At 42.2% G+C, this 22082-nt stretch overlaps 1 protein-coding gene across 3 annotated transcripts in view; it reads right to left on the minus strand.

The window, feature by feature from the left end:
- Positions 1–22082, minus strand: part of dnah3 (dynein axonemal heavy chain 3) — a 147224-nt gene that overhangs the window by 57616 nt on the left and 67526 nt on the right. For 2 of the 3 annotated variants that reach the window (XM_072268862.1, XM_072268861.1), the window contains 11 exons: positions 21644–21842; positions 19620–19728; positions 16502–16615; positions 14258–14434; positions 13460–13551; positions 11930–12149; positions 9039–9173; positions 7909–8020; positions 3804–4045; positions 3001–3101; positions 2805–2910 (listed from right to left, as the gene is read on the minus strand). In XM_072268862.1, the coding sequence (XP_072124963.1) occupies positions 2805–2910; positions 3001–3101; positions 3804–4045; positions 7909–8020; positions 9039–9173; positions 11930–12149; positions 13460–13551; positions 14258–14434; positions 16502–16615; positions 19620–19728; positions 21644–21842 (1607 nt within the window). The remainder of the gene's footprint in view (positions 1–2804; positions 2911–3000; positions 3102–3803; positions 4046–7908; positions 8021–9038; positions 9174–11929; positions 12150–13459; positions 13552–14257; positions 14435–16501; positions 16616–19619; positions 19729–21643; positions 21843–22082) is intronic. The other variant, XM_072268863.1, reaches the window with a different exon arrangement.

Raw genomic sequence — 22082 nt, forward strand, 5'->3', positions numbered from 1 at the left:
GCCCTCTTGTCCTGGAATCCCCTACCATGGGAAATAACTCTAATCTGTTCAGGCCTTTCAACATTCTGAATTTTTCTATGAGATCACCCCTCATTCTCCTGAACTCCAGGGAATACAGCCCAAGAGCTGCCAGACATTCCTCATATGGTAACCCTTCATTCCCGGAATCATTCTTGTGAATCTTCTCTGAACACTCTCTAATGTCAGTATATCCATTCTAAAATAAGAAACCCAAAACTGCACACAATACTCCAAGTGTGGTCTCATGAGTGCTTTATAGAGCCTCAACATCACATCCCTGCTCTTATATTCTATACCTCTAGAAATGAATGCCAACATTGCATTTGTCTTCTTCACCACCGACTCAACCTGGAGGTTAACCTTTAGGGTATCCTGCACAAGGACTCCCAAGTCTCTTTGCACCTCTGCATTTTGAATTCTCTCCCCATCTAAATAATAGTCTGCCCATTTATTTCTTTCACCAAAGTGCATGACCATACACTTTCCAATATTGTATTTCATTTGTCGCTTCTTTGCCCATTCCCCTAAACTACCTAAGTCTCTCTATTTCCTCAACACTACCCGCTCCTCCACCTACCTTTGCATCATCGGCAAATTTAGCCACAAATCCATTAATCCCATAGTCCAAATCATTGACATACATGGTAAAAAGGATGTACCTCTGATCTCTGGAGCATCAGAGGAAGAGGGGCGACCTGATAAAAATTATCGGAGGCATGGGCAGGGTGGATAGGAAGAGTCCTTTTTCCCAAGATGGAAATGTCAAATACTAACGAGCCAAGATTTAACGTGAGAGGGGCAATGTGTAAAGGAGATTTATGAGGCAAGTTTTCTACCTGCACTGCCAGGGGAATTACTGGAAGCTGATATAACAACATTTAAAAGATATTTGGACAGGCACATGGCCAGGGAGGGAATAGAGGGGTACAGCCTTTGTGCAGGCAGATGAGCTTATTAGATTAACATGTTCAGTGAAGACATCTTGGGCCAAAGGGGATGTTCCTGTGTTGTACTCTTCTATGTTCTATAGGACTGTGAACTAAGTTAAGGGGAGTAGGATTAGGCTGATTGATTCATTTTCATGGGCAGATTGGCCTCCTTCTCTACTATAAATTGCTGATTTCATCCCATGATGTTTGCAGTGATGAAGATCAGAAATGCAAGTATTGGTCTCCCTTGAATTGGCTATGTTTCAGCTAGTCTGCAATAGGGATGCTGCAATTAGCCTCAATTCTCCTGGGTTAGGAAAAGAAAATGAATTAGAGATTCTACTCTTGATTATTAACGCGATCATTTATATAGGTAAATGTTGTGACGGGACTAGGTTAGGCTGACCTGTCCACCACCCCTCAGCTACACAGGCTGCCAACACTTACTGTCAGGGCAGTAACAAGAACGAACACCATTAGAAGAAATCATATTGTTTCGAAAATCTAGTGATCAGGGCTGTCTGTGCCAACTGATGTGATTGATAAGTTTGTGGCCTAAGGTAGAAGGCGTCAATTTTAGAAAACCTAGCACATCTTTTTTTCAGCATAGTCCCCTCCAACATGTACACACTTAGTCCAGCGGTCGTGAAGCATACAGATCCTTTCTTTGTAGAAGTGGTCCACAGCAAGGGTGATTGATAAGTTTGTGGCCTAAGGTAGAAGGAGATGAGTTATTAACTTCAAACTTTCTGCGTTATCACTCAAAGAGTTGAACTGCACATGCATGTAACGAGAGCGTCTTGGACCTCCAAGTGGTCCACAGCAGGGGTGATTGATAAGTTCATGGCCTAAGGTAGAAGGAGATGAGTTATACCACTCTTTTTACATGCACGTGCAATTCAACTCTAAGTGAAAATGTGGAAAGTTTGAGGTTAATAACTCATCTCCTTCTACCTTGGGCCACGAACTTATCAATCATCCCTGCTGTGGACCACTTTCTGGAGGTCCAAGACGCCGACTTCTACAAAGAAGGGATCCGTATGCTCCACGACCGCTGGACTAAGTGTGTAAATGTAGGGAAAATAAATGTGCTAGGTTTTCTAAAATTGACCCCTTCTACCTTAGGCCACAACTTTATCAGTCACCCCTCGTATATGGGTTTGTTGACTTGTATGTGTGAGGACTAGGCATCAAGTTGCAGTGTCATGAGGTGAGGGGGTATGAACAACAGGACTCTTTTATTCCGTGAATGTGTTCTTGTGTGTGACCGTTAGCAATGTGCTTTACCACTAGAACCTTGTAGTAACGCTGTCTTGTTTGGCTGCATTCATGAGTATTCGTGCAAGGTTGAATGACAATTAAACTTGAACTGAATTGAGTTAAAGGGAAGTAGCTGTTCTTCAACTTGGTGGTGTGGGACTTCAGATCTGTAGCTCCTATCAATTGGATGGTAAGAAGATAGAATGGCCTGGAAAGTGGGGATCTTTGATGATGGATGCAGCCTTCTTGAAGTAGCAACTCCTGAAGATACTATCAGTGATAGGAAGGTGTATACCAGTGATGTTCGAGCAGACTTCTGCTCTCTGCAGCTTCTTACATTCCTGCACACTTCGTTTATACCCAACCACACAGGGGAAGGTATTGAATTTTGTAATTAGAGGTTTAGTCATGTGCACAGAGAGAATTGCCACAAATAGAAGAAAGTAAAGGAGTAAGAAAATGAACCTTAGAATATGAGTACATTTTAAACTTCAACATCTGTCCATATTGTCATCAGTAACAGTGAATACAACTTGGCCACATTTTCCCTATGTTCATTGTTTGAAGTGTAAACTTCCAAAACCAAAGACTTACCAGTTCTTTATGTTCCGCAGTAATAGTCGGTGGTAGAGTATCCATATAAGAATCTTTCAGGGGTGCCCAACCGAGCTGATGGGGTTCCAGGTATATCATACCACACCTGTTAAAAAGAAGTTCCCAATTCAGTACGTGCAAAGCAAATGTACCTTGTGCTAACTGCTGAGCTTTTGATAATGTCCACAATTAATACCTGCTGACTGTAGCTGGCGAAGCCTGTTCCAGATCTGCTGGCTCAAATATTAAATTCATTTTAGGACTCATCTGGATAATTTCTCCACTCATTAAGCACAACTGTAAGACAGACGCCACATAAACAATTATGAGGGAATCAAAGGCCAAAAGCATTTCATTGTGTTAAATATTACTATATCATATGATGGGGATGAAAAAAGGGAGCAGACAACATAAAAGTAGGGGAGCATCTAGGTAATAGGGACTATAATATACAGCTCTCCCAAGGCATGTTGCTGTTCGGCCAGAATCTTGTTGAATGGTACAGCAGATTTCAATATCTATATTGGCACATTCTCACACATGGTTCTCCCATTCAAATCACAGACCAAATACTCCAGAGATTTTTACCAGTTTACTCTCCAGCCACCCAAGTTCACTGGTGTTAAGTAGCAAGGGATGAAGATGAGAGCAGGGGAATATGCTGGGCTCCCTAGGTCACAATCTCACAATTGATTCTGGTGCCATCAGTTAGTAGAAGGCCAGAAGGATAAGCCAGATGAATATGTGCACATGGATAGGCTGGATCATTGGGATCCTTTTCTTTAAGAAAGAAATCATTGGAGGATTTTAGAAAAAAAAGTACCCGGAGTGTGGTAAGAGGGTGAAACATGACAGTTCTACGAAACAAGAAGGATGAGTATGAAGCATAAATTTTGGCATGAATTTGTTGTGTCAAATGACTGGTTTCTTTATGCTCTATGGATCTCAATGTAATTTTTTGAACAAGTATTTCATACATTTATTTTAAAAATCACCTACTTTCTTGTTATCATCTAATACAGTGTTCATATTTTCAATCCAAACAGCATCAACAGGTCCATCAAATATAATCCACTTTCTCGCATCGGTGACAGAAGTTGCTTGAGCTCGAAAAGTTGTGGCGAGAACCCCATCTGTCCATTCGTGGCTTATATGATCAAAGCACCCATAGAGCTGGCCCATGGTTATAGCCTTGGGATTTATTATACAGTACTCAACAGAATACTCATCCATTAACTTGGCTTCAAAGGAAACAGATGAAACATTATTCAAAATAACACGTCTACTAAATTAAAGTTTATATTCTTCTGTTTCAGTTTACCACAACTTGTTTTTAATTTTCTATCTAAGAACGGTGCAAAGTTCCAACTAGCCCTCCAGCCATCATGACTCTTACTTACCAATACCATTGCCAAGATCTATTTATGTCGAGTGTGCATTCCAACTATGTTATGTTTTAGAAATACATTCTTTCAAGGTGTGAAATGCAATACAAGTTAATAGATGAGAAGGATAGAAGGACTCCATATGCCATGCACTGATAGAAATTCAGCTCTTTGCAATGAATTCTTATCATATCATAAAATGTTCAGAAACTACTTACAATGGAGTTTTCTCTGGTGAATTTTTTCAGCACATTAGTGGTGAATTTAATTGTGGAATTCAAAAAAATCAAGAATATTTACCAAACAATATATCCCTATCTAACGTGTCTATGCCAAAATTTTGAACCCACTATAAAAAAGAATTTTTTCCCTAATTTATTCAGACTGACCCATTAGTCTGACCTTTTCCTTTGCCCTATTAAAATCTGTGACACATTTGATATCAGCAGATACGTTAGCCAGATCACATTGTTTTGATGTTTTAATGAACATATTAAAAACAACTTGATTTTATGACATCAAAAATATTCCACACAGAAGCTAATATGATTAATATGGCTTGTTTAACAATCGCGTAGTGTCAGCATTAATATAGACTCAGTGGCCACTTTATTATTGACCTCCTGTACCTTACAGTGACCACGAATTGTATGTTCATGGTCTTCTGCTGCTGTAGCCCATCCACTTTAAGGTTCGACATGCTGTGCATTCAGAGATGCTCTTCTGCACACCGCCGTCGTAACACGCGGTTATTTGTGTCACTGTCACCTTCCTGTCAGCTTGAGCCAGTCTGGCTATTCTCCTCTGACCTCTTTCATTAATCAGGCATTTTTGCCACTCAGTGGGCGATTTTTGCTTTTCACACCATCCTCAATAAACTCTAGACTAGAGACTATTGTGCATGAAAATCCCAGGGGATCAGCAAATCACCCCGTCTGGCACTAAAGTCACTTCAATCACATTCCTCCCCTGTTCTGATGTTTGGTCTGATCAACAACTGAACCTCTTGGCCATGTATGCGTGTTTTTATGCATTGAGTTGCTGCCACGATGTAGTAACTACATGATGAAGCAAATAAAAATGACAGTCACAAATACTCCAGAATTATTAAAAAACCCTAAACATTCCACCTGCTGCCTACCTCCACACCAAACTCTCAATAACCAAAAATGGTCTCAGCCTTTCCTATTTCTTAGCTTCCACAGATGCCAAGTCATGAGTTTCATAATGCTGACTAATATTCTCTTTTAGTAGTCAAATGTCATTGTGTCAACAACAGTATCTGGCTAGAAAGTTCCAAGAACCTAATTGTACATTGCTGCTTTTAAATCCACCCAAACGTTTATTTAGTACAAATAACTGCATTTTTATTTGAAAGAGGTGGAAATTTCTTGATACGCTGGAGTCTCTATATCCAGACATTGTAAGTGCACTTAGACAAAATGTTTCAAATGAAGAAACACACAATATTAACTTTGTGACAGCTAAAAGTAGGACATACTAATTTGGAGCAGGTATAGGCCACCCGGCTCCTCCTGCCATTTAATAAGATCATGGCTGATCAGATTGTCATCTCAGCCCGGCATACTGATCTACCACAGTAACCTTTCACCACCTTGTTTATCAAGAATCCATCTGCTACTGCCTTGAATAATCAAAGCTCTGCTTTCACTTCCCTTTGAAGAAGGGTTCCAAAGACTCACAAACTTCTGAAAAAATATATTTAAACCTCTGACCAAAATGGGGAACCTACTATTTTCACAGAGTGGCCAATAGTTGTGGGCTCTCCCTTGAGAAGAGGCATCTTCTACACATCCACATTCACAGACATCCCACCTCTCCCGGAAATCCCGGGAGTCTCCCGCATATTAATAGTGGATCCCTGATACCCGCAAATTATGTACAATATCATGGAAATCAATTTTTTTGAGAGCGAGCACGAAAGCCAGAGAGAGAAAGCAAGAGAGAGCACGAGAGTGACCATGAGAGAGCACGCGAGAGAGAAAGCAAGAGCGCGAGTGACCACGAGAGAGAGAGAGCACGAGCGAGAGCGCGCCATGGCACAGTGTTCCAAAAAAAGAAAATATAAAATGTTCTTCACCCCAGACTACACTAAAGTGTACCCCTGCCTAATAGGGGTCAAAATAATGATAGTGTTGCTCACTGCACTGTTTGCAACAGTGACTTTTCTATTGCCCATGGTGGGTTAAGACTGTAAAAGACATGTTGAGGTCAGTTTAACAGGTGTCATTCATTCATTAGCATAGCTAACGTTATTTAAACTAGCTGGCTAGCTGCTAAGGAGCTACTCTATTGCAGACATCCCAACTCTCCTGGAAGTTCCGGGAGTGTCCCGCAAATTGATGGTGCTACCTCCCTGAAATGGGGAGGGTTTTGCAGGGTGGGATGTCTGAAATTGTGAGAATCAGGCTTTGAGGCAAGGACTAGGCCTCAAAGCCATGGATTCACCTAGTGAGAGTCAGGCATCAGGGCGAGGAATGGGACTCAAAGCCACAGATTCATCTAGTGAGAGAGAGCGTCACAGTGAAGACTGGGCCTCAAATCCACAGATTCACCTAGTGAGAGTCAGTTGTCAGGGAGAGGACTGGGCCTCCAAGCATAGGTGTGGCCTAGTGAGAGTCAGGCATCAGGGTGAGGTTTGGGCATCAAAGCCACAGATTCACCTTGTTAGATTCAGGCGTCAGGGCGAGGGCGGGGCCTGAAAGCCACAGATTCACCTAGTGAGAGTCAGGCTTCAGGGTGAGGACTGGGCCTCAAAGTCACGGATTCACCTTGTGAGAGTCAGGATTACAGTGAGGACTGGGCCTCAAAGCCACAGATTCACTTTATGAGAGTCTGGCGTCAGGGTGACAACTGTGCCTCAAAGTCAGAGGTTCACCTAGCAAGAGTCAGACGTTGGGATGAGGTCTGGGCCCCCTAGCCACAGATTCACTTTATGAGAGTCTGGCGTCAGGTCGAGGACTGGCCTCAAAGCCATGCATTCAGCTAGTGAGGATGACAATGACAATTAAACTTGACTTGAATTGAAGTTATTAAGGTCACTCCTTCAATAAGGAGGTAAATAAGTCTACCATACTCCAGATGTGGTCTCACTACTGCCCTGTATAACTGAAGCACAACTTTTCACTTTTCAAAGTTCAAGTTCAAAATCCAAAGTAAATTTATTATCAAGGTACATATATGTCAGCATATACAACCCTGAGATTCATTTTCTTGCAGGCAATTCATAATAGAATCAATGAAAGACCGCACCAACTTGGGCATTCATCCAGCATGCAAAAGGCAACAAAAACTGCAAATACCAAAATAAAGAAATAATAATAATAATAAGTAATAACTATCGAGAAGGAGATGAAGTTTCATCAAGAAGCTTTGTATTTAATTCTGGTCTTTCCCAATTACTTGCATGCATACATTTTGCAAATCATGTACTGGGACACCCAGATGTATCTTCACTTCAGCCCTCAGCAATCTCTCACTTTTTAGATTTATTTTTCTTCCTGCTAAAATTTCCTATTTTCTGACGCAGTACTTCATTTGCTGGCTCTTTGCCCATTTACTAAATCCATCCATACATCTTTCTGAATTCCTCTTGTCCTCTTTACAACTTACTTCCTATTTACCTCTGGGTTTATGAATGTTTTTACTTTGCAAAGCTACAACAGATAATTTACCTTAAGTGTCCAATAAAACCTTACCTGCATACAAGTCACTGAGTGCTCCTGCTAGCACTTTGTAGGCACAGGTTTTACCACCCAAAGGATCACCAACAATCATAAACCCATGACGTACTAACATCATTTCATAAATCTGTTGAAGGAAATCATAGGTTAACCAGTTGTAACAGAATACTTCACTTCAGTAACCATGTTTTATTTATAGAATCACAGGTGCAGGAGCAAAAAAAACACAAAAATTTATAAAACGGTCGATTTTATATACTCAACACTGACAAGCAATTCCAAACCTTTGTCAGCCTATATCCAATTCAACTTTTGTTCACAGAACAACAGCACGCAGCAATGTGTATCTTGACCATGCAAAAGGTCAACATTGCACCAGTCCTGAAGAACCGTTTATCATTGATGCTAGACCTCGCCCTCTCCCTGTGCTCAATATAAAGGGCGATAGTCAGGTTCGTTATATTCTGTACATCCTCAGGAATTCTCTTTCAATGAGCTAGAGACACAAAGATACACACAGAAGGGAACATCTTCACCACCTTTCCTCTCCTAGTTGTGCACCATCCAGGATCATCCAACATAAGAGTACTTTGTTGGAAAGGAGATAAAGGTAGTTCCCATTGACTAAATCTACAAATTAACATTGCATTTTGCTCCACCTTTATGCAAGCAAGTTATTTTATTGGCAACAAAGGCATGCACTTCAACATCTGTCATAGCAATGTACATTTTTAAGCTGTGGCATATCTAATCAATTTTGTTTTTACTGTCATCTGATGTCGTTTTCATGATGAATGCTTCAATACATTCAGGTGCAGCAGTGTGAAAGTTCAAAGGGAAAAAAAAACTGTATGTTCATATTTATTTGGCAACACAACATTCTGGTTCATTTCACTAAATTAGCCATCTGCGGATGAACACAGTATTAGTGTTGTTTATGCCTCCCTTAAAAACCATCCCCGTAAGCATCAAGAAACAACCTATTTTGCCGTTTGAAAGTGCATAGTATAGTGGGACAAACATACTACTAACACAACCAGAAAAGTAAATTCCGATCATCAGAAATCAGCAGCTACCATAAACATGTACTACTTAAAAATATCATGTCAAAGGAAAGATGACCAAGTTAAAACAATTAAAATGACCTGAATAATCTTCTCAATAAACCACGGAACCGGCTGTAGTTTCATTTTCTTGATGTTGTCCTTCAATGCCTTAAGAAAGACCTCACGTTCTGGTACAGGGAGCACCACACCAGGGAACAGGTCAGATATAATGCCCTAAAGCAATGAGAAAGACAGGCTTCATCATAACAATAAAAAGCTTGCATTGAAAGAAGCATTTTCCCATTTTTACGAAGTCCTTCACAAACAAGAAGCCTTGGTGAAGTGTACCGTAATAGTGCAGAAACACAATAGAACATTTTTGAAGAGCACGTTTCTGCAAACAGAAACAAATGACTGAATGGCCAGTTTAATACCTCTGGCTTAAAGTACAATTATAGCTTGGTAAGTGTTTCACACCAGTTTCTCAGCACTACACAATAAAGAAAAAGAATTTAAATTATATGTTTTGGTGAACACAAAAGATCCTGCAGATGCTGGAAATCCAGAGCAACACACACACACACACAATGCTGGAGGAACACAGCAGGTCAGGCAGCGTGTTTGTGCTCTTGAGCAAGGCACTTAATCACACATTGCTCTAGTGTCTGTGCGAGGAGTGGCGCCCCACACAGACTTCCAATCTGCGCCTTGTAAGGCATGAAAATGCCCGACGCAGGCCTCTCATGGTCTGAGTTGACATTCTCTCCCTCCCCCCGCTCCCCAGGCAGCATATATGGAAATGAGTATTCCCTCAGTGTTTTGGGCCGAGACCCTTCTTCAGGACTGGTAAGGAAGGGGAAAGATACCAGAATAAGGTGGGGGGAGGGGAAGGGGGACAAGCTAAAATCTGATAGGTGGAGTCAGGTGAGTGGGGGGGGGGATTGAAGTAAAAAGCTGGGAGGTGATAAGTGGAAATGGCAAAGGGCTAGAGAAGAAGGAATCTGATAGGAGTGGAGAGTGGATCATGGAAGAAAAGGAAGGAGGAGGGGCACTAGGGGGAGGTGATAGACAGGTGAGGAGATCACTCTGCTTGGCACCCCTCCCTCACTCCCCATGGTGTCTCCCTCTCTCCCCGTGACTCCTCTCTCTCACTCCCCATGGTGCCTCTCTCACTCCCCGTGGTGACTCTCCCTCACTCCCCGTGGTGCACCTCTCTCGCTCCCCGTGGTGACTCTCCCTCTCCCTCACTCCCCGAGGTGCCTCTCCCTCGCTCCCCGTGGTGCACCTCCCTTGCTCCCCGTGGTGACTCTCCCTCACTCCCCGCGGTGCACCTCCCTCGCTCCCCGTAGTGCCTCTCCCTCGCTCCCCGTGATTCCTCTCCCTCACTCCCTGTGGTGTCTCCCTTGCTCCCTGTGATTCCTCTCCCTCACTCCCCGTGGTGTCTCTCCCTCACATTCCCGTGGTGTCCCTCTCCCTCACTCCCCGTGGTGTCTCTCCCTCACATTCCCGTGGTGTCTCTCCCTCACTCCCCGTGGTGTCCCTCTCCCTCACTCCCCATGGTGTCTCTCCCTCACATTCCTGTGGTGTCCCTCTCCCTCGCTCCCCGTGGTGTCTCTCCCTCACTCCTCGTAGTGTCCCTCTCCCTCACTCCCTGTGGTGCCTCTCCCTCACTCCCTGTGGTGCCCCTCCCTCGCTCCGTGGTGCCCCTCCCTCACTCCCCGTGCTGTCTCTCCCTCACTCCCCGTGGTGCCTCTCCCTCACTCCCCGTGGTGTCTCTCCCTCATTCCCCATGGTGTCCCTCTCCCTCATTCCCCATGGTGTCCCTCTCCCTCACTCCCCATGGTGTCCCTCTCCCTCACTCCCCGTGGTGCCTCTCCCTCACTCCCCATGGTGTCTCTCCCTCACTCCCCGTGGTGCCTCTCCCTCACTCCCCGAGGTGTCTCTCCCTCACTCCCCGAGGTATCTCTCCTTCACTCCCCGAGATATCTCTCCTTCACTCCCCGTGGTGCCTCTCCCTCACTCACCTGACTTCACCTATCACCTTCTAGTGTGTCCTCCTTCTTCACCTCCTACCTTCTTATTCTGGAACCTTCCCCCTTTGTTTTCCAGCCTTGATGAAGGGGTTCGGCACCAAACATTGGCTGGTTTTTCATCTCTGTAGATGCCGCCTGACTTGCTGAGTTGTTCCAGCATGCTGTGTGTGTGGTATACGTTCTGGTGAACAACTTCCTCCTATAACACTGTGCTGAAATTGTCAGATTTACTGGGGCAATCAAAAAAATTCACCGAAAATCCACCACATAGATGGCTAATTGGACCACAATGTCTACACTTGATGAGAAAGAAGCTACGAAGTCAAATTGCATCTTCTATCACTTGGTCTGTAACCCTAAAGTATGGTCAGGATTTCTGCCTTCAGTCAGTTTCTACCAACATTAGGATGAAAACATTTTTCCTCATCCTCCCACTAATCCAGCCATCAATTGCATTAATCTGTATCCTCACCGCCCAATGTCTCCATGCACTTGGTTTTAGTAAAAGAAAAATCGGTCCTTACCTCTTTCATCGAAGCCCTTCATTATTTTACACATCAATTAAGTCTATTTTACACATTTTTGTTATAAAGAAATTAACTCCATCTTACTCAATCTTTCCTTATAGTTACAAGTTTCCAGTCCTTGCAACATCTTTATAAATCTCCTCTGCACCTTCCTCAGTACAATCAAATCTTTCCTATAACAGGGATACTCAACAATAAACAATAGTTAAACTTAGGGATTTTTTTTGTTTTTATCTAATTCTTAACATTATGGCTAATCACTTTCACGAATGCACTATGCCTTGTCAATGTTTGATAATTAATGTCACAAAAATCTATTTATAAGAAATTAGCTGTGCCACGCAGACTCAACCCCCCTGGGTTTTTTCTTAGCCACAACCCCCTCTCCCCACCTCGCCACCTCTACCCCTAAGGTTTCTTGATACTGTACCTGAAACAGTGGTACATCCTGGGCCAAGAACTTGGCTAAGTTCACATCCAGCAGGGCCTGCAGCAGCAGCACACTCTCATCCTGAGCTGTAAATTTCAGCTTCAGGTTCCCAGCTGCCGTGAGGACAGACTTCACTGCACGCATGCCGTAATCATAGTGATGTTGCGATGATAACTGCTCAGAGCACAGGCGATAGGTAGCCACGATCTTCTGAGAAAGGCTGGGGAAGGGAGTATTCCAGGTGAGGGCCGATGGGGAGTGACAGCAACGACACATAGCTAAAATAATTGTGTCAGACAAAATTAAACCATAATCATGTACAGAATGAACAAGTGATGAGACATAACTAGTGATCCTTTGAGCCAGTCACATCACGTAATACTGTACTTTAAAGATGCAGTCCTGGGATTTTGAAAGAACACAATTCTTCCAAATTTAGTTTAATTTGTATAGTCAGATTACTTGAACCAGAACAAAAGCAAAAGGCATGCAGATAGACCTTAAAAAATGGCCATTGTAAGTATGTAGCAGTCTGAAGTACCTGTCATAATGTCACACATTATTGTGCAAACTTAATTATATAACTCATGTGCATTAGCCCTCCTATCAGTAATTTCTGCTGCTGATGTACAGACAGGGAAGGGGGTCACTCAATTTAAGTAACTCCACTAAAGCTCCTGCATCATTAGTATTTTTTTACCAAAGGCAAGACCAAGTCTGCAGCCGGAGCTGCTGTGGTGATCCAGAGTACATGGCAGGAATGTGATTTCCACAGACTACACCCGAGTTGTCAAATGTTGAGCCTAAGTACCTTCAAGAATTTCTGTATCCTGGCCAAGTCTTCATCCCTTCTGATCCTTGCAAATTTATTTGGGGAATATAAGGAAAGGCCATGGATTCTCAGTCATAAAATATCATCATAAGGACATACTCTTCATGATAAAGGTCACATTAACACTGATTCTGATACAATACCTTGGCAGATGTGGCTTCCACAACTGTGCTGCTCCAGAGAGCGCTACATGAGGTCATTCTTACCCTCGGCCATTCGGCTCTGCAATGAGTCAACCTATATCCAGGGAGGTGATGACCCCCTCCTGTTAGTCTGTTTGAGGTAACTTATTTTTTTATTCTTTCTTACTTCTCTTCTAACATTTGCATACTTGTATATCTGTGCACTTGTAATGCTACTGTGACACTGTAATTTCCTTTGGGATCAAGAAAGTATCTATCTATCTATCTTCCATTGGTCACAACTGATATGTAGCCCTGCAACTTCAAAGAAAGGAGTTACTTCCTGCATCAGCTGGACAAAGCTTGAGACAGGGGGAGACCAGAACAAACTGTCCGAGGTGGACAAGTGATAGGCAAAGCGCCCATCTTTTGTCGATAATGAGCTGGCCTCATACAGAATGTAGGCACCAGATACGGCTCATCAATTGCATTTGTTTCCACTGGGATGCGGATAGCAAGATCTACTACTATACTTCAAAGGGGATCTAAGATAATTTAAATATATGTAATTTTTACCTTCGTGAGTCAATGAACCCCATTGAATAAAGGGAAATTTCACCAATCAGAGCATAGTCTGGAACCATCATTGCCACCGTACGGAATAACGCCTGGAAGGGAACAGCACAGGGGAAAACATTCTCTTTCACCAGATCCAGTTGTTTATGTCCTGAGAAGGAAATTTATCTAAGCACCAAATTAGGTACAGTATCTTATTCACTTTAATACCTGGCATTGTCAATATAATAACAACCATGGCTGGTGCATTCAAAATGCAAAACTGACTTGCACATGGAGTTTATTTGGTTATCTACAAATTTAGATTCAAAAACTCTGCTGCAGGGATCTCAAAGTCTTTCGACACACCACTCATTGCTTATAAATACTGTAGTGTTTTTAAGTGTGTTTACTGAGTATACGAGATATATTAAATATCGTTAGACCAGACAATGATTTAGCTGAGAGCTCACTCTTCAGTTAAAGATGCTCCATTGATAACTCTGACACTATTCTTTGCCTTTACTAGGGCAAGATGGTAAGAAGTAGGGGGGAAATTTCCTTTTGGGGAAGTGAAAAAGAAACAAAATAACTTTGAGCTCCATTTCTGTAAGTAAAATCAGAGATTTCAGTCTTCAAATGACTAAGTACATGTTTCAAAAACAAACAGCTGGGAAATCCACCCGCATCAAATAATGGTAGAAATGCATTTATACCTTTCTATTTGTTTTAACTCAAAATAATTTGATATTATTTCCAAACAATTTTCAGAATTTGGACTTGTTTGAACATCGTCAAATTAGAAAGTAAAAGCCTTACCTTAAGGTTGTCTGGAAGTTCTGCCCGACCAGCATAGCCAGGATTCATAGTTATAAAGACTGAACAGGTTGGGTTGAGAGAAATTTCAGTACCTTCAAAGAGAAATGTTTTAAGTTTCCGTATAATTGCTTGCTGAATGCTGAGAATCTGCTGTGCAACCACAGACAGCACTTCAACCTGGAGATCGAAACAACAACCCAATGGTGAGACCTTTCAGAGTAATTTTACCCACCCCCCATCTGCTTTTTCCAATTCCCCATTCTGGCTCACCCCTTAACGTTTCTCTTCTCACCTGCCCATTATCTCCTTCTGGTGCTCCTCCTTCCTCCCTTTCTCTTCCTCCCTCCCTTTCCACTCCTTCCCTTTCTCTTCCTCCCTCCTCTCCTCCCCTATCGTGCTTCTTCAGCCCTTTACCTCTCCTATTGTATCATCTCTCAACATCTCACTTCATCCCTCCCCCACCCACCTACCTTCCCCCTCAACTGATCTCACCTATCATTCGCCAGCTTGTATTCCCTCCCCCTCACACTTCTTATTCTAGCTTCTTCCCCCTTCCTTTCCAATCCTGATAAAGGGCCTCCGCCCAAAACGTCAACTGTCAAGTCCCCTCCACAGATGCTGCCTGACCAGTTGAGCTTCTCCAGCATTTTATGTTTGTTGCTCTGTGACCTTTAATGCTTTGTATAACCTCCAGCTCTTTTCTCTTTCATTGTGTAAGCCATAAAGGATAAAATAATAATATTGTGCAGGATGAAGATATTTTGAAGAATGTGACATATCCTAAAAGATGAAAATATGCCATTACAAAAAAATCACCTCAACAGTTCTGCAACAACTGCCAAGTAATTTGGAAAACCCAATAAGTGACCGTTGCCAAAGTCTGAGCAGAGGCCATACGTAGGCCTCCTTGGGCTTCCCAGATTACCGAAGGACGATGATACTTGTGCCTAAAAATGAAATCAGCTAACAAATCTCCTCCATTAACGATAACGCGGCCTTTTGAGCAGCAGCAAGACACTCACGGGAAATGGGGGCTGTTTAAAAGTGTGTGTTGGATTGAAGAGTATTACTGTCATTCTGTTGGCAATTCTATCAGAGGTCTGAGCAAAGAATGACAGCCTCTCTCTAAGAATCTTGAGGCAGCAGAGGTCCCGGAAGCTGAGTAATCAGATTCAGTTGTTTCCTTCTAAACTGGGATGAGGAACTTTGAGCCTCATAAACCAAGCTCCCACTATTTGTATTCAGAACCACCTTTGCCACAAAGGAGAAAATGTCAGTTTACACCATGGCCTGCAATGAGTTGAACATACAAGTTTAGTCAAGATCTAAATGAATGGAATAGCAGGCCTGGGGGACAAAGTAGCCTCTACACTTTCCTGTACACTGAAGTTCCTATGTAGTCAGAGCAAAGGCCATTACAATTCCATGAAATTATGCATTTGTTCCTCAGGTGTCTGTGCCTATCTATTATAGGTAAGTTCATTTGTCTTTGTTATCAAATACAAAATTTACATATTGTTTTTAAATCTTTTAAAACCCTGCACCTTTTTCACAAACTGTCGTGATTGTGTTCCTGAGTTAATCTGAGTATTTCAGGACATTTTGTGACATTAAGGATATTATGAAAATGGAAATTGCTAATGTTCTTGGATTGGAATAGGTAATCTTCAAACCTACTACAGGAATAAGGCTGATTTAATCCATGGCTTGTGCTGAGTTAGTTGTTCAGTCAGACAGCATTAAATTTGGCCACATTACAGCTCTGCTACTGAGCAAAAAAAAGTACAAGCAAGAGTTCCTGTGGCTTATTGTTCGTCAGTAATCTCTGCTGAAGAGACTGGGTATAAACTTTGGTCAAGGACAACCTCAAATAATCTTTTTTACTTTACTCTTTAATTATCCATGAGGGGTTAAATCCAGTGACACTGATTGCTTTGGTCCATTTGATAAAGAGTTGGTGAATGGTTAATGGAACCATCGACTGGCAATGAATTATGACTCAGGAGAGAATGGGAAACAATTAGATTTTTTTAAAAAGGAGGACCAAAATAAACAAAAGAAAATAACAGCAAAGAAACCTTAGCTTAAATAATGTTTTCAAATGTATTAGTAAATGAGTGCAAAAGTGTAAAAACTGAGATCTATGCAAATTCTCCAGCTCACTGAACTTTCTGTTTACTGCATCAAGTTAATTAAGTAAATATTGTAACTAAAAAGTCATTATTTTCCTGTCTAAGTAATTACCTCTATTCTGTTGAACTCATCAAAGCAGGCCCAGGCCCCAGCTTGAGCAAGACCCTTGAAAAATTTGCCCATTGCTTTGTAATCCAGACCATCAGAGCAGTTGAAAACTACACACTGCAAGAACAAAGAAAAGGCCAGTCTTGTTGAACAACACACTTAAAGGCAATATCTACTCTACATAAATGCAAGCCTCCATTCCTTCTTTAAGAAGAGTTTGAGAAAGATTTTTTCCTTTTAGTTTTACGCCATGACGCATTACACCAGATTTCTGATCAAGGTCATTACTTGTGGCATCATTGAGACAATCTACTGAATTTAGCAATTGTCTTATTAGCCTAGAGCAAAAGCACCATAAAAATGATCACGATATTATAATAAATATATTCTCAAGACTTCATCTCCAAAGCTCTAAGTGCACTATTTAGCCATATCAGCAAACTGTACTCAGCCTCCGAGGCTCATTAAACGTTAATGAAATGCATTTCACAAGAAGAATGCACTGATGTGGCTCGTAGTCAATCCACTGACACTAATGATGGAATTCTAGGTAATAGTTGTTTAGGATATAGGTACAATTGTAATATTGACCCCCACTACCTGGACAGTAATTTGACTGAGCAGATCTCCTACCTACTGTAAAATATGCCTGACTTTTATTCTTCCCACATGACTAAATAATCAACATGATGAACATTTTACCACAGTAAGCATTATCTCTGGCCCAGCTGATAGAAAAGATTGAAGATTAAAGCTTTATTTCGAAACATACTGCGAAATGCATGATTTGAGTCAACGACCAACACAGTCCGAGGACTGTGCAGCGGGCAGCCTGCAAGGGCCAACAGAGCATGCCCACAACTTACTAACCCTAACCCCTACGCCTTTGGACTGTGGGAGGAAACCGGAGCACCCAGAGGAAACCCACGCAGTCACAGGGAGTACTGACAGACTCGTTACAGACAATAACATGAATTGAACCTCAATTTTCCGATCGCTAGCGCTGTAAAGCTTTACACAAACTGCTGTGCTACCGTGCTGTTCTCAATGATAAAAATTGGGATAGCTCCCAATTCCGAAAGGTGAGCATAAAGTAACTGAATTTCCAATCCAGATCTTTTGGAGGTGCAATCTTTTGGATGAGACTTTAAGTTGTGGCCCAATCTGCTTCCTCAGGCGGGTGTGGAAGATTCCATAGTAACGTGACAATATGTGAGTGGACAAACTCAACTGATAAGCCAACTTGACCTTGTGCGCCACCTACCCAGTACAAAGTCCCGTCTTCACACAAAGAGATGCTCTACATTGTCCGGTGTGGCATTGCCAATGAACAGATTTGACAATTCAAACCTGGGTAAACAGAAGATCAAAACTGGTTCAGGAAAGAATGCCAGACCAGCACTTCTCCTAAAACTGAGGTCCTATCCTGATGAAGCTGTGCTAAATCTATTGAATCAAGCAATCTCACAATCAGTGGATCAGATCAAAGCTGAGCGAAAGGTGAGAAAGGTGGTGAATAATTAAATAGCCTATAGAAGAGTGAGCCAAGAACATCCCCATCTTCAGCAACGAAAGGGCCCGTCCCATGCAACAATGCCAAGTGAAAGACCCATGCCATTTGCTGTGATGATCTACACTGTCACAGAAGCCAGTCTTCAGCCAACTTAATTTGCCCCTCAAAAATAAATAGCGTCATTAAACACCCGACTAGGAGTTGAGGATGCCATTGTCTACCTGCTGAACCGTGTCTACAGCCACCTGGACAAGCCAGCGAGCACTGTGAGGGTCATGTTTTTTGACTTCTCCAGTGTGTTCAACACCATCCACCCTGCTCTGCTGGGGAAGAAGTTGACAGCGACGCAGGTGGATGCTTTCCTGGTGTCATGGATTCTAGATTACCTGACTGGCAGACCACAGTACATATGCTTGCAACACTGTGGGTCCGACAGAGTGATCAGCAGCACTGGGGCTCCACAGGGGACTGTCTTGTCTCCCTTTCTCTTCACCATTTACACCTCGGACTTCAACTACTGCACAGAGTCTTGTCATCTTCAGAAATTTTCTGATGACTCTGCCATAGTTGGATGCATCAGCAAGGAAGATGAGGCTGAGTGCAGGGTTACGGTAGGAAACTTTGTCACATGGTATGAACAGAATTATCTGCAGCTTAATGTGAAAAAGACTAAGGAGCTGGTGGTAGACCTGAGGAGAGCTAAGGTACCGGTGACCCCTGTTTCCATCCGGGAGTCAGTGTGGACATGGTAGAGGATTACAAATACCTAGGGATACGAGTTGACAATAAACTGGACTGGTAAAAGAACACTGAGGCTGTCTACGAGAAGGGTCAGAGCCGTCTCTATTTCCTGAGGAGACTGAGGTCCCTTAACATCTGCCGGACGATGCTGAGGATGTTCTACGAGTCTGTGGTGGCCAGTGCTATCATGTTTGCTGTTGTGTGCTGGGGCAGCAGGCACCAACAGAATCAACAAACTCATTCGTAAGGCCAGTGGTGTTGTGGGAATGGAACTGAACTCTCTCACGGTGGTGTCTGAAAAGGAGGATGCTGTCTAAGTTGCATGCCATCTTGGACAATGTCTCCCATCCACTACATAATATACTGGGTGGGCACAGGAGTACATTCAGCCAGAGACTCATTCCACTGAGATGCAACACAGAGCGTCATAGGAAGTCATTCCTGCCTGTGGCCACCAAACTTTACAACTCCTCCCTTGGAGGGTCAAACACCCTGAGCCAATAGGCTGGTCCTGGACTTATTTCCTGACATAATTTACATATTACTATTTAACTATTTATGGTTTTATTACTCTGTATTATTTATGGTGCAACTGTAACGAAAACCAATTTCCCCCGGGATCAATAAAGTATGACTATGACTATGACTAAAATGGCTGGATACAGCAATAACTCAGGGAACAGGTCAGCTGGAGTGGTGAAGATCTGCGCTCTGGAGCTAGTCATGACTCTAGCCAGGCTATTCCAAAACCATGGATTACTGAGCTAACAAAGAGAAACAGGAAATGGAAATTGCAACACAGGTTATTTCTTTAAAGTGTTACTATGAAAGCAAGGAGTAACACATGGTTACTTGTCATTCAATTACCTGCTTGGCTACTGCTTTTGCCAAATCTTTCGTTGTTTCTGTTTTTCCAGTTCCTGCTGGTCCTTCTGGGGCACCACCAAGGTTTAATTTTAATGCTCCCATCAATGTCCTTGATAGATGACAAGAAAAATGCAACACTTCATCAGGAAAATAAAGATAATATGCATATCTCATGGATTTTCCAAACTACCTGAACATTATATATTTTTACTATTCAAGTGCCATAATCTGTCTGGGTTTAAAAACTGTTTAAACATTCCAATAAGTATCATTGTTCTATAATATGAATACTCCTTTACATTAATATAGCTTCCCCCTAATGGGATTAGATTTCATTGACCATGACTTTGCCAGTCTGTTTATTCCTCTGGAGCAGGGATTCCCAACCCAAGGTCCATGAACCACTCGGTTAATGGCAAAGCTCCACAGCAGAAAAAAGGTGGGAACCCCTGCTCTGGAGGATTATACGGGTTGCAGTTTGGTTTTAATGATGTTCTCCAATCAGATTCTGATCATGTACAGTGTTCTGTGCCTTAATATCTCCATTTCTGGTTGAAAGCTGCAGGGGAAAAACCGAACTGCAGGAAGCTTTTGTTGCCTCTGATAACAAAAACGGAAGGACACTTGCTATTAGAAGCCATCTCACGGTACAAACTCATCACTAATGTCCTTCAGGGAAGAACTAGTATTCTTACTCGGTCTGTACCTGCTTTCCACCCCACAACAATGTATTTGACTGTCCTCTTAAAAGGTATAGCTATCTCCTCAGTTTTATCAAACCACCAACTAAAATAATGGTCAGAACAGATAATGCACAGCAAAGGACCCATTCCTGGGCAGTGCTCCATGAACTGATGGAAATCCTTCACCACAATTAAGTAGTCACTCAAGGAAGATTGCTGCATCTTTTCGTTAGCAAGTAGGGAACATAAAATCTAGTCTTCTCAGTAACATTATCAATGCATATATGCATAAAGAAAAACAGAATTATTGTTCTGTAAATCTGCTCTGTAAATAAGCCTCAGTAAGTATTTTTAAGTATCGCTAAAGAACTGCAAAATATTTATACAATGGATCTGCCAATACTGGCTGGAATCTAACCAAGACCCCAAGTTACTTCAGTTACTATATACAAAACACACATTTCCTGAATGAGCTGAAATTCATTCAAATTTTCAATTGAAAGATCAGCATGAAGGAAAATTAAGTATTTGGGTGTTTCCCAATTATTATCAAATAAAATGCATAGATTGGATTCACTTAAATTTCTGAAACTAAAATGACTTTGGATCAATTTGAAATTTCGAAAAGGCCTATTTGGTGGGTTTCATAATCATCAAACTAGACAAAAATTAGGCCTTCCCTTTTTTTCTCTTAAGTACAGACATGCATCTTCATATAATAGGCATCCATTAGTCTCATGAGACCATGTATTTGAGCCTTGGAAGGTTTCCAGGGCGCAGGCCTGGGCAAGGTTGTTTGGAAGACCAGCAGTTGCCCATGCTGCAAGTCTCCCCTCTCCACCGATGTTGTCCAAGGGAAGGGCATTAGGACCCATACAGCTTGGCACCGGTCTCGTCGCAGAGCAATGTGTGGTTAAGTGCCTTGCTCAAGGACACACACACTGCCTCAGCCAAGGCTCGAACTAGCGACCTTCAAATCACTAGATGAACGTCTTAACCACTTGGCCATGCGCCAACACATCTTCATATAAACTTACCAACTTTCAACACACACACACACACCCACCCACACACGCACGCACAAGGCAGAAACCTTAATTCAAAGACATTTCATTCACAGACAAAATTACTTGGCAGAAATGTTAATCTAAGTTGCTATATCAAGTTGCTATGCTAGTACCAGAAGCAGGTGACACCTGCACAATCCTTTCTGATTTGATTTGACACAGACTGCGCATTTCACTGTATGTTTCAATGTGCATGTGACAATTAAGGCTAATCTTCATACCAGAAGCACAGAGTGGACAGTTTCTTACAGAAGAATAAACAGCGGTACTTTACCTGTAACATCGGTCAGTGAGCGGTGTTATAACAAGTCGGGCAGAGTTACCCAGATATTCGTAACCATATGTCAAAACAGTAGTGATCATACGCACAATCACCTCATCTTCTTCCCAGTAATTTCTCAGCTGGGATATCCACATGAAATCATTGAGGCTTGATACATTAGCATCTGTCAATTGGGCAACTACATCACGTGCTGTCAGGACAGAACACACAACTGGTATATTATAGTATTTTTAAATACTGTATCTCTAAACCTTCCCTTTTCTCCTATCAAAGTACAGTCCTATTGAGCTGTAGTAACTTCAGTGGCCATTATTTACATAAGACAATTCAAATCTGAAACATTGCATCTCTCCAGTACTTCACTCTTCTGGGTTTATATGTGTATACTACCAGAAGCAGAGGCTGCTAAACATTCAGGTGAAGAAACTGA

Source organism: Mobula birostris, chromosome 9 (genome assembly GCF_030028105.1).
Source record: "Mobula birostris isolate sMobBir1 chromosome 9, sMobBir1.hap1, whole genome shotgun sequence".
NCBI classification, from domain to species: domain Eukaryota; kingdom Metazoa; phylum Chordata; class Chondrichthyes; order Myliobatiformes; family Myliobatidae; genus Mobula; species Mobula birostris.